This window comes from Zootoca vivipara, chromosome 17, assembly GCF_963506605.1.
Source record: "Zootoca vivipara chromosome 17, rZooViv1.1, whole genome shotgun sequence".
NCBI lineage: Eukaryota > Metazoa > Chordata > Lepidosauria > Squamata > Lacertidae > Zootoca > Zootoca vivipara.
Window position 1 is genome coordinate 15,107,005 of NC_083292.1, and position 14,137 is coordinate 15,121,141.

The window sequence follows — 14,137 nt, forward strand, 5'->3', positions numbered from 1 at the left end:
CACAGGAGATGACAGGCCACTCTCTACCAGGGGTGATGATGGTGCCCATCGGCAGGATTCAGATATCATCCTCCCCTCAAGAAAATCTACAGGAGGGCTACCTGGACTTCAGCATATCACCATTCACTGGGCATCAGACAGGTTCCCCTTTGCCGGTGTGGCCTTTGGCCAGAAAGTGCTGCTGGCGGTCCTGTGCTGTGTAGGTAGGGGTCTGCGTGCTCTGGGATTCTGGGGCTCCTTATTTACCTCCTCCTGCTGTGGAGTGGAGACACTTCTCTACCAGCAGAGAAAGGAATATGGGGACCTACCAGGATGTTTCTTATGGTTGGTCTGCGGAGGGTATCCAGCTTCACCCTGATTCTCAGCTCCAAAGGAAGGATGCTCCCGTCTTGGCTCACAGGGATTTTAGTCAAGAGTAGTTTGAGGGCTGCGTGGAGAAGTTTGCATCTGCTATACTCTCTCCTCCTCTCCTCCTTCTCTGATCTTGTTCTGTTGCTACCATTGCTGTGTCAATATTCTTCAGGCTTTTTGTTGCGTCTGTTGCATTAGTGAAATGGATTTGAAAGCAATTGTGATGTGTGGGGGTTTTTTGCACTTAAACAGAAAGATGCTACACTGCAGATGGGCAGTCGTGTCTTGTGGCTACACAGAGGTGCAAATCCTCCCCCTCCCCCCCGTTGACTTGTTCAGTGGACAATTGAGTTGAGGTCATACTATAATTTCCTGTCAGAAAGCAGGAATAAGACAAAGATCCCCCATGAAGTGCGCTTGGGATAGGATCTGCGGATCAGTGCAATTGTGTTGGCAAGTTCAGTTACGCAGATATGAGCCCTGACTTGTGTGTGTGTGTGTGCTGGGCCAGCCTTTCCCTCGGGAACAGCAGCTAAATAACATGCCCTCTTTTTATAAGAATGAACTGCTGTCAGGATTGGGTTTAGGAGCTGCCCATCACCTCCACTTCTGGATTGTCAGCACGGTGTCAGCCACTATGGCACTAAGTGTTTTCTCCCCCCCCCCCCCCAATATTCATGGGATAGAAAGGTGCAGAGAATTGGTGCTTCTCTAAGGAAGTCCGGGTAGTTGAGATTCTGCTTTCATTGTCAGCATCCTCCTAATCGCCAAGTAATTTAGGCTTCCCATCTTAGGTGGATGAAGGCTTCTGCAGTCCATCTTATTTCCTAGGGCAGATTGCAATGGCCTTGGCTGGGGCAGCTGCTGCTTGTTCTTCCAGAATCTGGCTTAATGGCACTGCTCTTTGCATGCAACATATAGACAAGGCTCCTGAAAGTCTCCCTCTAATAATAGTATTGTATAAATGTGTTATGTTATACACTACAGAAACGGACAAAGAGAAACTGAAAAATTGATGGGAGGTTTTAAAAAGAAAAACGGGATCTGGGCTCAAACTGTGAGTCATGTTTTTGAAATCAGCTGCGTTCATGACCCAATCAAGTTTTTGAAGACTGTTGCCGCCAAGTTGGCTGCTGCAAATAGCGTTGGTGTTGTGCCTGGTGCAGGTCAGGCAGGAGATTTTGCTGGTTTAAAAAAAATATTTTAAAAAATCACCTGGTTTCTCTTGTTGGGGCCTTGAGCGAAGCCTTTCAGTGGGAGTTGGAGAGAGTTAGCTCTAGAAACAACAGGTGACCCCCCCCCAAAAAAAGCGACCGGGGGTGAAGTTTTTTTTAATTCTTCCTCCATGCCTGGTTCCACGCGGAGGTGGGTTTTGGCTGAGCGAAGCGTGAAACGCGCCAGAAATTCTTGGAAACCTTCAAAGGCCGGGCAGAGCTGCCGCTGCTGCTTTAATGCAGGCAATGCTGGAGCCTGAAAGTGCCCCGGAGAGGCGACGCGTGTTTTCCTGGCTTCGGAAGCAACTGCGCGGTCACTTCGCTCCGGGGAGCTGGTGCCCAAGGGGGGTAGCCGGGCGGCGCCCCGATGCTACAGCAGGTCATTCGCGGTGACGTTGGTGATGTGCCGTAGAGGAGCGGGAGAGCGAAGTTTGCGCAGCCCGGCCGAGGCAAAAGCTGGCGGCGCCGCTTGGCTTTGCGCTCTGGCTTCCCTCCGGCGCGGGGGTGTTGGGGAGCTCCGCCTCTCCTCTCTCTCGCTGGCTGGCTGCCTTCCTGGCGGGGCTTCTCGGGGGCGGAGAGCCACGTGACGGGCGCCGTCTCGGGGAAGAGCCCCCGATGGCAACGCCAGCGATGGGCAGCGCGGCGGCTCCCGCCGCCGCGGGGCCTGCCGCTTTGCCTTCGCTCCGCCGCGGGGGAGCCTTCTCCGGGGCGCGGCAGGAGGCGGCCTTGCGGGCGGCCAGCCCCAGCACCACCACCAGGGCGCGCAGCTGCCGGGAGCCGCCCTGCGCCCAGCATGGTGAGAGCGAGCGAAGGGGAAGCCCCCGCTTCCAGGCAGCCTTGGGGCTTGGCTGCGCAGCGCCTGGCCTTGTTTGGACGGGAGACTGCGGGGGAAGCCCCGGGAGGTGGGAGGCGGGCGGGGGCGGCCCCTGGGCTGGCCGGATTGCGTGGGAGGAGGCCTGCCGAGAGGAGCGCCGCCTCCGCCTGCAAATCGCGCGGGTTTCCAGTTAGCAGCGACGCGGCTCTCTTTCCTCGGCTACCGTCGCCTTGGTTTAGGTTGCGTAGGTGCCGATGGAGCCTTCCCTGCGCCCGCCACCTGCCGAGGAGCCCGATAGCTTGGTCCGCCGCCCCGCGGCTGACGAGGAAGACGAGTCGGCGTCACCTCTCCGACGGGGCGCCGAGCGCAGCTCTGCTGCTCTGACTTCCCAGGAGAAGAAATGCGCGGCTCTTTCCGGCCCTGGAAGCGGAGCTGGCTGGGGCTTGCAGGGAAGTGTAGGTGAGGAAACGACGGGGCGCTGGCCAGGCGTGGAGCCCCGGAGAGGCTCCTTCTCTGAAACCTCTCTGGCGGTGCCGTGGGTCCGCTGGAAACAAGAGTCATTGTCTCCAAGCTCTTGGGATGCTGTAAATCCCTTGTGCCCGATCGGAGGTGCGTTGCTGGTGGGTGCTCCAGTGTTTGTGGTCTGTGCCCCAAAGAGCCTTCCCAATTGGTCCAACGGAGGTGGAGGGTGGAAAGAATGAGGGAGGAAGGGATACAGGGAGGAGGGCAGCCGGGAGACAACTGCTGGCCAACAGCTGTCTATTGAAAGCACATTTCCTACCCCCGCCCCCACCCCCAAAAGAATCCCAAGAACCAAGTTTATTCAGGGCACTGTGAATTGTAGCTCTGGGAGGGGTAAACTAGAGGTCCCAGGATTCTTTGGGGGCACACTCAAATGCGCCTTGAATGTATGGTTAGTATGGAACGTGAGTCAAGGAGAAGCTTTGGACTATGTGAGAATGTGGTTGCAAAAGTGCCATGGGGTATCCATTGGGTAGTGTCTTTATGGCACAAAACACACACTCTTCACCTTCCTTTTTTAAATCTTCCATCATTTTGTGGACTCTTGTTTGCTTAAAAAACATTTCTTGAAGGCTGGGAATTCAGTTGTCTCTTGGGAACTGAATTACTGTACTTGTGTAGCCTTTAACCAAAAACAGGCCTGCGGGACTTCTGTTTGTTACTTTAGCCCAGGGGTCCCCAAACTACGGCCCCCGGGCCGGATGCGGCCCAATCGGCCTTCCAATCCGGCCCGCGACGACGCCCGCTGCCGCCGCCCGCTCTCACGGCGCGCGGCGCAGCGACGATCTAAAAAATCGGCAAAAAATCGCCGAAAATCCTTTGTGCGCATGCGTATGGGCCTCTCCCGACCCGGAAGAGGTCATTTCTGGTGCACTTCCGGGTCGGGGGAGGCCCATACGCATGCGCACAAGCGATTTTTGGCGATTTTTTTCCCGCCCGTGTGCGTGTGCGCATGCGCACGGGCGCGCACTCCCCCGCCCTCCGGCCCGCTGCGCGCGCACTCCCCTGCCCTCCGGCCCACCGCGCGGTCGGCGCGGCGGGCACCGGCCCGCCGCGCAGAAAGTCTGGGGACCCCTGCTTTAGCCCTTTGAGTCCTGTGTACATTACTTCCTCAATGGGCATCTTCTCTGGGGTTTTTTAATCCTCCCTTTACATGGGGAGTTTGCTTTGCTAGGTCTGCAAATAGCTCTGTTCAAGCCTAGAAAAGTCCTTATACTTGCCCTTTGCATGATGTCTTGGATAACAAAGTTAAGATCAAGAATGTCTGCCCTGCAATGGAATGCCATGGTTTGTTTGTTTACATATTCTCTGTGCCTGATGAAGCCTTTCAGTTTCAGCTTGGAAATCCTGAATGAATTAATTCCAGTTGCATTTCATATATTGAAACTGCAGGTGGGGAAGAAACTTTTTTCCAAAGCTGTCACTAGGCCTTCTCAGAGACCTAGAGAGGCCCTGGCCACTTTCTGACTTTGAGGCCCCCTAGATAGAATAAAAATAAAAGTGGCAACCCAAAAACAAGGCATCAAAAATAAAGTGAGCTATATTCATGAATGCTGTTTTAGCTGTGATCGTGTGCCACATTTGGGGCAGCTGTGCATAAAAACAGGTTGCGAAACTCGCCGAATGCCAAAAATTGAACAAATGTCTAAATGTGAGGCCCCCTTTGAGGGTGTTGCCCTGGTCCAAACAACCCTCCTGTCACTCGCAATATCTGCTTCCTGCCATTGATGGTTTCCTTCTGGTTTCTTCCCCTGTGCAGGGAATCTGGCGCATCCCCGTGGATGAAATTGATCGCCCTGGTAGCTTTGCCTCTCACATGAACCGCTCCATCGTCCTTCTGCTCAACGTCTTGTCGCAGCTCAAGGATTACAACACCCTGCTGAAAGTCTCATCTATGCTGCAGAGGACCCCCGACCAGGGAAAGTGAGGACAGCCCAGGTTTCTCATTTCTGGCTTGAAATGCTAAGATGCTGACACCCCCCCCCCCTGGTGGCCCAAACCCTTCTTAGCTCTTACATGTACGGTATATATTTAGTTAGAGAATAACAATGGTTGGTATGCAAAAGTGTTTGTTCTCGGCCTTGAAGCCTCGCTGTCTAGACTGAACAAGCTGTATCTTGGCTTTAATGCAGAGCACTTCGTCAAAAGCCAAATTCGGGCACTTTCCTCCCCACTGTATACCCTGCAAATCTCTTGTCATTTGTAGGTCCCCTTCAGCTGCTCTCAGTGTTGAAAATGGATATTAAAATTCCTTTCCAGGAAAGGAGAGGAGCAAAAAGATAGGAAGAGGATACGGGTGAGGGTCGGAGAATAGAGATTACAGAGGAGCGGGGAGCTGGTTCCTGGCTTTTGTACCCTTGGAGGCCTTTTGGAAGTTATTCCTACCACAAGAGTTCAGCAAATAACATCAACTGCATTTCCAACACCTCAGAAACCACTCTTCCATCTTTGACTGCTCAAAGTAGTTGAGCTCTTAAGGTGGGAATATGCTCATTTTGGAGAAGCATGTGGTGTATGTGTGTGTCACAGATCAAAATAGCAGAAAGGCTCCCCCAGATATTTCTTTGACAGTTACAACAGCAGTTAACAGTTCCATTTTTACATCCTTTTTGCTTTTTCTCGTTTTGTACATTGGATGGCATCGCGGGGATCTCTTTCCTTTCACCCATAAACTGACAGTGTAGATCCTTTACTGGCTTTAGTGATTTTGAGGTCTTTTAGCAGAGCTAAATGAAAGACTCTCAGTCCTGATTCCTTTCAATAGAGCAACTTTCAGGACCACATTTAAAGTTCTCAGCATAAGGACACTGCCTCATACTGAGATAGATGGACTCAATATCGCCTACACTGACTGGAGATGTCAATGAGGATTGAACCTGCGACCTTCTCCAGGCAAAGCAGGCCCCTTTCCCCTGCACTCTGGCCCCTTTCCCCACAATGGTAAGGGTCTCAATCCCCTGCGCATCCCTCAGTCAAGAGGCAGGCTGAGCACCTTCCCGCCAAGCGCTATTGCGTTTTAATTTTATGTTTTGTACAAATACCTGAAAGGCTTTTCCAGTGGCCAAAAGCAGGGGGAGGGGGTGGAATCAACGAAGTGTGGTTTAAACGTTACATTCAAGCATATTCAATTCAAGCTTTGCTGCAGAATCAGTGTTTTCTGGACTGCTTGAAAATTGATTAGATTTCAATAAAAACACATGAAGGCTCTGAAGAGTGCCAGCATACTAAATTTAGCGTGGGTTAACAGCTGTGCTCATAATTATATCTGTTTCCTTGGAAAAAGTTAATAACCGCTTTATGTTAGATTTGACTGATATCCTATCTCTTCCACTAGCCCAGTTTGGCATGTATTGTGTGCATTCATTGTGCTAATAATTTTACGAAACAATGCATTTCTAAAAGGAAGAAACCTTCCACCCACATTGCTGCTGGCTGCTGGCTGCTGCTATGGTAGTTCTTTGGGTGGAAAGTGGTTCGGGGGGCCAGCGTGGTAGGGCAGTGCTATGGTATAGGGGAAAAGGGGGGCGGGCAGGAAAAACAGTTCATCAGTTCCATACCTCCCGCACCAGATAAGCCAGAATCCCCAAATTCCCAGCTTTCATTTTTTTAAACAAGCAAGCAAGTCCTCTAACCCTTGTTTTTGTTCTTCATAAATTGAAAATGCCGCTTGATTGCAAAGAATTTCAGAGCGGCAGTCATAGGGCCCAATGTGAGAGGCATACTGTTCGCTCAGTTGTTTGGTGTGGACCTTGCCAGTTCCTCCCTTTCCGGTGGTAGGCAGAAACGGGCTAAGTTTTTGCCCTGCTCTAGGCTGTCCTTTTGCCTCCATGGCTGTCAAATGGCCAAGTTTCTCTTTAGAGCCTTTGCTCATGCAGAGCCTCCATCATGGAGGGCTGCTTTGTGACCCCGCCCACCCACCCTGTATGGAATGCTGCTGCATGGCAGTCCTCCTCTATCCAATACTCAATTAAAAATTATTTTCAGTTTTCAATTTAACAACAATAGTCCTCCTTTACATTTGTACCCCTCATTTTGACTTCCCTCCACTCCTCCTCTGGTTACATAGTGAATTCATTTAATTAAACTGCACGTCTCCCTTAACATCTTTTTTTAAAAATTCTATTTACTTTCTCCCCAAGATCACATTTTAACGGCTTGATTTTATATTAATCCTGCTAATGTATTTAGTTGTTTACAAGGATTCTTTAAATAATCTACATAACATCCCCATTCTTTAATAAAAACACTTTCTTCTTGATTTCTTTATTGTTCCCATACATTTTGCCATTTCTGCCTATTCCATGAACTTTGCTTGCCACTCTTCCTTGGTTGGGATGGTATACAATACTCTCAATAGGATTGTAGGCCCCTTCTGGGGGACAAACGGCAGGGGTACCCTGGAGAATTGAAACCTCCATACCTTTTCCTCCTCCCTCCCTTTCTCTGCCTATTGGAGAGCCACCTGGTTTGGTGACAAGTGAATTGTTGAGGTTATTGAAGTTCCCAGCATTGACTGTCACATCTAATCACAGCTGCACCTTCATTTGCACTTGTATGTTAGCAACAGCAACACCCTGCTGTTCAGCTGATTAGCGTCTGAGGATTCCCCTTAGCTAAGAAGACCTCTTTGGCAAAAAGAGGAGCTTTCGCTACCTGCCTGTCACAGAGGGAGCGCCATGACTGAGGCGCTTCATCCCTGCATAATTTCTGACTGAAGAATTGCTCAACCACTAACTTTTAACAAATTAGGAGCTTAATTTTACAGTGTTGTTTGGCAAAAAGGAAACAGAAAGTCAAAGTCTTTCTTAACCTGGATGCCCCTGGATTTCCTCTGGTGATGGAGATTCATTATTTAAGCTTAAAATAATAAGTTATCTGGGAGAATTGATAGTGGCCCTAGTAGGGATCAACTTGATTGTTATGCAATAAGAATAAGTTGCTTGGTTACTCCCTTTTTCGTGGTGCTAGGCAATGCATCTCTAATTGTGGGCCTCATTCAGTGCCAAGTAGCTGATACAGCCAATTCCAGCCAGTCCATTGCCCAGGAAATCTTGAGAGTACAAAGCCTTCTGTGTGCCCCTTCAGTGTCTTGTTTGAGATGTTCTTCACTGTCTTTGGCCCTCTGGAGACTGGCTGGCATGCTCATTTAGCAGTGGATCAGGGTCTAATCTGGGGCTGTCAGCAGCTGCAAGTGAGGGGAAATGGAATCATCATCACTTCGGTTTTCATCTCTGTGCAAGTGAAGCAGATCTGGCGATGCTCTGTGTGTGGATTTGAGTAGATTTCCTGAGTTGGTGCATGGAAAAGACAAGCAGCCTTTTTGTGTGCTGTTGCAACAGGAAGGCGTTCTGGAGTTCAGGACAGGCGTAGCTAAGAAGCCCTGGTGACTCCCAGCGGATGTCAACAAACCCAGTTAGAAGCCAAACACGTTGATATTAAGCATGATTTCTAAAAGGATTTAAATATTTGTTTGAGAGCTTTTGCGTGGGTGCCCGACGATGGAAGCAAATGTGGGAGGAGTGTCTTTTTCTATGTTCATTGTTCCTCTTTAAATAGAGGGCTACAGGCTTTTAAGAGCAAAGCAAGTCAGGCTTTGCTGTTGCGGGCAAGGGCATTCACATGGTGAAGCAGGAATGTGGTTGCCCTCATTGCCCTGTCCCTGGGCTAGCCTTGCCCCAAATGGTTGTGGGTTGAATATGGAAGGAACTCCTCATGAGCAGCTGCAACACTCAGTACCACTGGGGGAGGGAGCAGCATCATGACCCCACTCCTGAGTCCCTATGTGGGTGCCCTACATACGAGTAACACATGGATCTCCTGACAACCACGTATGGGTGAAAACTCAAGGGACGTCCACTGATGGGACTCTACCTAAGCAAGGGGTAAAGAGATGATGGTGCAGACAGTAACTAAGGAGAGGCCTTCCAGCCTGTGTAGGAAGCCATGAGAAAGACCAAGGCAGTGTTTGCATGAATGTTATGCAAATGCTGCTGGAGGTTAATGGAGGAGGAAGAAAGGCCTTGCTCAAGGCCAGGAGTGTTAGGCGCTGCTGGTACCTCCAGGGAATCCTCAGCTAGTAGCCATACACTCTGATGATGGAGAAGGCAGGCCTGGCACACACTAGATCTCTCTATTCCTCTGTCACAAAAATATTGCTGGGATGAGGAAAAGAGCCACTGCCCCGTTGCTTCCTTGCATCAATTCCCCTCTTGGTGCAGGAGCCTTGGAGGGCTTGGCAGGCCTCAAAATGGGGCCACACAGTGAGGGGTGTATCTTTGGAAACAGCCGCCTAAGGTCTAGAGGTGGTTCCCAGTGAGTTACTGAGGGATACGCAACATTCTTGTGCTGGCCTGCTTAGATTCTCAGCATAGCCGAAGGATTTAAACATAGTCCATGCCAGCACATAATCATTTGTGGCTCTTAAGACTGAAGCTGCCGCTGGATAAAATCGTGAAATGGACGTATTGTTGGGCCTTTGCTTCTGGCTTTGTGTGAGAGCGGTCGAAGGAAGTTTGTTTTCTTTGAGCAAGCTCACTAGACTGGAGTGAAACTTCTTTATTGTGTATGTGTATGAAAGAAAAAGAGACACACTTGTCTCAGGTTAAGGAAAAACCATTGTAGTCTTTGGTGCGTTTTGAACAAAATGGTATCTTGGGGACATCCAAAGAGTCCTTTAACTGGATTGGGCCACAGGGGCCATCTACTCCTGGTCTCAACAGTGGCCAGCCAGGTACTTCTTGGATGTCCACAAGCAGGACCTGAGTGCAAGTGGCTTTATCTCCCCTTGTGATTCGCAGGAACCTGGTATTCAGAGGGATCTGGTGGTCTTCTGAAGGTATTATTAGCCACAGTGGTGAGCTCTGGTTAGGATTAACCCTCTTTTGAAGGCTGGTTTGTCAGAAACTGGGTGGACAAGACTGTCTCCCTTTCTGGTTTTTTTTGTATTGCGGCTCAGCTTGTTTGTGCAGTTAAAAGATGCTTCTGGAAATTCCGTGCACAGCAGAACAATAGCTTTTTGGTTTAAGGGCTATAGTCTCGTAAATACTCATCAGCCAAACTACCCATTTTAGCAACGTTGGAGTTCACATGGTTAGGCGGGAGAAATCTTCTCCACCAGCCCAAAATGAATATATTTCAGGGCAGGCCTTTGCTATGTCAGGAATGAACTTGAGTAGCAAATGATGTTGTAGCTTGGGACCTGAGTAGTACACCAGTGGTGGGAAGGGAAACTCTGGCCAGAGTGAGCCAAGTGAACTTTGGATTCTTAGTTTTCAAAGGGGTGTGTGGTGACCAGCAGTTGCTTCTAGATGGTTTTTAGAGACAGAGAAATACAGCAGCGTCCAGAGCAGGCATAGGCAAACTCTGCCATCCTTCAGATGTTTGGGGACTACAACTCCCATGATCCCTAGCTAACAGGACCAGTGGTCAGGGATGATGGGAATTGTAGTCCCAAAACATCTGGAGGGCTGAGTTTGCCTGTGCCTGATCCAGAGCATTTGCAAATGCTGTCTCCTTGATTTCAAATGCATCTGCAAGTCCTGTAATCAAATGCCTTCCTGCCCTCTTTTTCTTCTTCTGTGCTGCAGGAAGTACTTGCGGGATGCAGACCGCCAGGTCCTTGCCCAGCGTGCCTTCGTCCTTACGGTAACTGTGCTGGAGGATATGCTGAATGAGCTCACCGAGGTAAGGCCCTAAAACCCCTGCATGCTTCTGGGGGGGGGGGTCTCCTCCTAATTCAAGGGTACAAATTCTGTGTATCTTTTAAAGGTCTCTGAAGATCCAGACTCGAAGTGCTGCAGCTTTTTTGCGTCCAGGATGACGACCGATGTCTCTAACAAAACAAATGCAGAAGAAGGGCAGGAAGCCCTCCCGCAAAAGGCAGCCTTGTCTGAAGGCGGGGTGGCAGCTTATGGTGCAGAGAATGGGATGAAAGAAGCGGCCCAGGGGGCGCAGCAGCCCCCCACTGCCATGGACACAACAGAGCCAAGGGAGGCAACCCCTGAGGGAGAAGCAAAAGAGGCTCCCCAGCCGGGCTCAACGGAGCTCATGGACTCAGAAGGATATTCTGAGGATCCTGAAAAAATGGGCTCTTCCTATAGATGCCCTGAGTCAGCCCGAGGGCTGCCCGGACGGATTCCTAAGGACAAAAGCTTAGAGAGCAGCCGGACGGCCGAACTGTCCTTGGAGGAGCTGAGCATCAGCTCTAAGCACCAGCAGTTGGAGGCGGCCAAAGTCCGCGTCCAGGCAGCTCCGATGGAGGAGGTCAGCCAGAGGCCAAGCCGGAAAAGGAAACTGATCGATGACACAGAGTCAGGGAAGACCCTCCTCCTGGACGCTTATCGTGTGTGGCAGCAGGGTCAGAAGGTCATGACTTACGACCTGGCCAAGATCGAGAAGATCATGTCTGAGACATACATGCTCATTAAGCAGGTAAGCAGCAGGGTTGCAATGTGCCTTGGCTGTCATGTTGGGCAGAAGCTGGTGGGATCTTGTATTATTGTTTGTGTTGTCTTATTTGTTCCACGGTGACCAAGGAAGAATGCTGGTGGCTGTCACTGTGGAGGCTTGGTGTGGGCTCTCGGGAGAAGCTCCTTGGCTTCTGAGGACTTCATGGGTGGTGATCAGTCCCCAATGGTCTTGTTCTTAGAAAATCCAGGGAACTCTGGCAACACCCTCTTCCTGGCCTGACCTGTCTCTTTATGCAAAACCCCATGGGGCAGGATCAGCACTGCGCCAGTTGGAGCTCTGGTCAGTTTCCACATTGCCCATTTATTTTCCAGTATAATTTTTTTATCAGAGAGGGACAGTAGTGCAGAAAAAACCTCTTAGCAACAACAGCAGCAGCAGCATGACTGTCTCTTGCAATGATGCAGAGGCAGGGCAGGCCAGCAGGGAAGTGTGGGTGGTGCAGGTCCATTCAGAACTATCCTAGGCCTCACCCGTCTGTTCCGCTCACACCATCCCAGTCTGTGGCAGCGGCACCTCTGCCAGGGGGCTGGGCCTGTAGCTCCACTCCTTGACTTTGTCCCCTGGTCATGCCAATGGGGGTCATTAAAGCAGCCGCCCAGGAGGGGCACAACACGAAGTCCGATTGAAATTTTGCAAAATGAATCCACTTGCCAAGACTTCGATTGCAAGTTGCATTGTAGCAAATTTCAAGTGAGGATTTGTTGCCTTTTGGCTCCAGAGGCTGCCTTTCCTGTGGGCATTTGTGGACTTGCTTCTGCTCATGGTGTGGGTTTTTTTATGCAGGTGGATGAAGAAGCAGCCTTGGAACAAGCTGTCAAGTTCTGCCAGGTGCATGTGGGGGCCTCTGCACAGAAGCAGGTAAGTTCCGAGCTTGCCAGGCTCTAGAGCACCACCAGGTGTGTGGCATCCTCAGGCTTGCGAGAGAAGGAAGCAGAAGGTCCCCCTCCAGCTTTGTGGCTGTTTGCTCTCCTTTTCATGATACATATAGCATTATTATTATTATTATTATTATTATTATTATTATTATTATTATTATTATTTGTATTTCGCCTCTCCATAGTTCAAACCATGCTCAGGGTGGCTTACAACATGAAAAAAAATACATAATTACGACTTACATGCATAACAAAAGCAGTTGTAAACCATAAATAAAACACCAAAAAGTACACAACCAAACCAGACATTTCCACATAAATTGTAATAAGGTCTAAAATAAACAGAAAATACCAGTAATGGCAACAACCCCCAATCCAACAAACACCCCTAAAAACAACACCCCGGCCTGTTCAGCAGCCTCAGCTTTTGTAGCTGGAGTCAGTCCAGGCCCTGCCCTCCCAGGTCAGGTAGAAAAGGCCTGCAAGGCAGGGAGCAGGTCTTCCAGGACTCACAGCCAAGGTGGTTTCTGGCCTCTTCAGCAGCCTCATCTCTTGAAGTTGGAGTTAGTCAGGGCCCCACCATCCCTCTTCTGTCTTCCACTAGCTGCTTTTATTAACATGGTTTGTTGCCCCTTTAATTGCTGTTTCTTATAGCACTAAAGGCGCACTCCCCCCGCCCCAATCTCTATCTATGATCAGTGAGTGGCCTGATAGTGTCTGGAATTGCCCGTTGGGCTGCCTTGCTAAACCCAAGCCTTGCTCTGCCAGGCTGCCTTCAAAATGCTGCCTGGGACCACAACCACCTTCCCTCCTGACCCCCACCCAGCTGCCTATGTCCCTCTCTTCATGTGTCCAGTTCTGACTTGCCAGAAGAGCAACTGAGGCAAATCGCCGCTCCCCAAAGAGGCCTGGAATACAAAGCTCTGCAGAATGCTTTTCTTGAATTTACTGTCGTGTGTAAGCATCTCATCAAGTGTTTTAAAACCAAACTAACCGTACAATTCTCTACACGTTTACCCTGAAACAAATCCCACCCTGCATAATTAAATTATAGAAATTTAAAATGCAATTATTTCAACGCACAATTTACAGAAAATGAATATAATATTTTCAAGACAGTGAATGATTAAATTTAGAGAGCCAGCTTACTGTAGGGATTGGAGTGTGGACTTACCACCTGAGAGAGCAGGGTTCAAATCTCCTCTCAGCCATGAAGCTTTCAATGGAAGATCTCTGCCTAAACTGCCTCATAGGGTAAAGTGGGAAAGGGGTGTGTGTGTGTGTCTGTGTGTGTGTGTTGTTTTATGGAATTAGTAATGTTTTTACACAGGAAGAGGGGGGTATAAATAATGCATCATAAGTTGCCATATCTTTCTCTTGATAAACTTGATGTTGCAGTTTGAAAAACCTTGACCTTGCAGTTGGAAATTGTAATTACTGTATAAAATATGCATCCGTCTGGAATTGATGTGGAGGATTTTTCATGATAGTGATGTGTATTGCAAGTAAGATTTGTATACAGGTATTTGAAATGCACTATTTTGTTCATGTTAATAGCCTGGCGAAATCTGTTTCAGTCAAAGCTTGTTTGGTCACCCATCTGGGATGCATAGCTGCCAAGTTTTCCCTTTTCTCGCGAGGAAGCCTATTCAGCATAAGGGAATTTCCCTTAAAAAAAGGGGAGAACTTGGCAGCTATGCTGGGATGTTGCAGCGGGACAATCCCTGCCTGGATCAGGGGGTGGCCGCTAAGATGACCCCCTTCTAACTTCGTAACAACCCTTAGTAACCCAAAGTCCACCAGGCTGAATTCATCTGGCCACTGGGATTCTTCTCATTTGGCACATGGCTAGATTCTCATTCTCTTGTCTTGAAATAAGCATACTCATTCCA

General features: G+C 49.5%; 1 protein-coding gene across 6 annotated transcripts in view; it reads left to right on the forward strand.

Annotated features, from left to right (window-relative positions):
* The window catches only part of CABIN1 (calcineurin binding protein 1), a 57,893-nt gene that overhangs the window by 33,690 nt on the left and 10,066 nt on the right, over positions 1-14,137 (forward strand). For all 6 annotated transcript variants that reach the window (XM_035099259.2, XM_035099257.2, XM_035099264.2 and 3 more), the window contains exons 30-33: positions 4,661-4,824; positions 10,488-10,584; positions 10,669-11,331; positions 12,154-12,228. In XM_035099259.2, the coding sequence (XP_034955150.2) occupies positions 4,661-4,824; positions 10,488-10,584; positions 10,669-11,331; positions 12,154-12,228 (999 nt within the window). The remainder of the gene's footprint in view (positions 1-4,660; positions 4,825-10,487; positions 10,585-10,668; positions 11,332-12,153; positions 12,229-14,137) is intronic.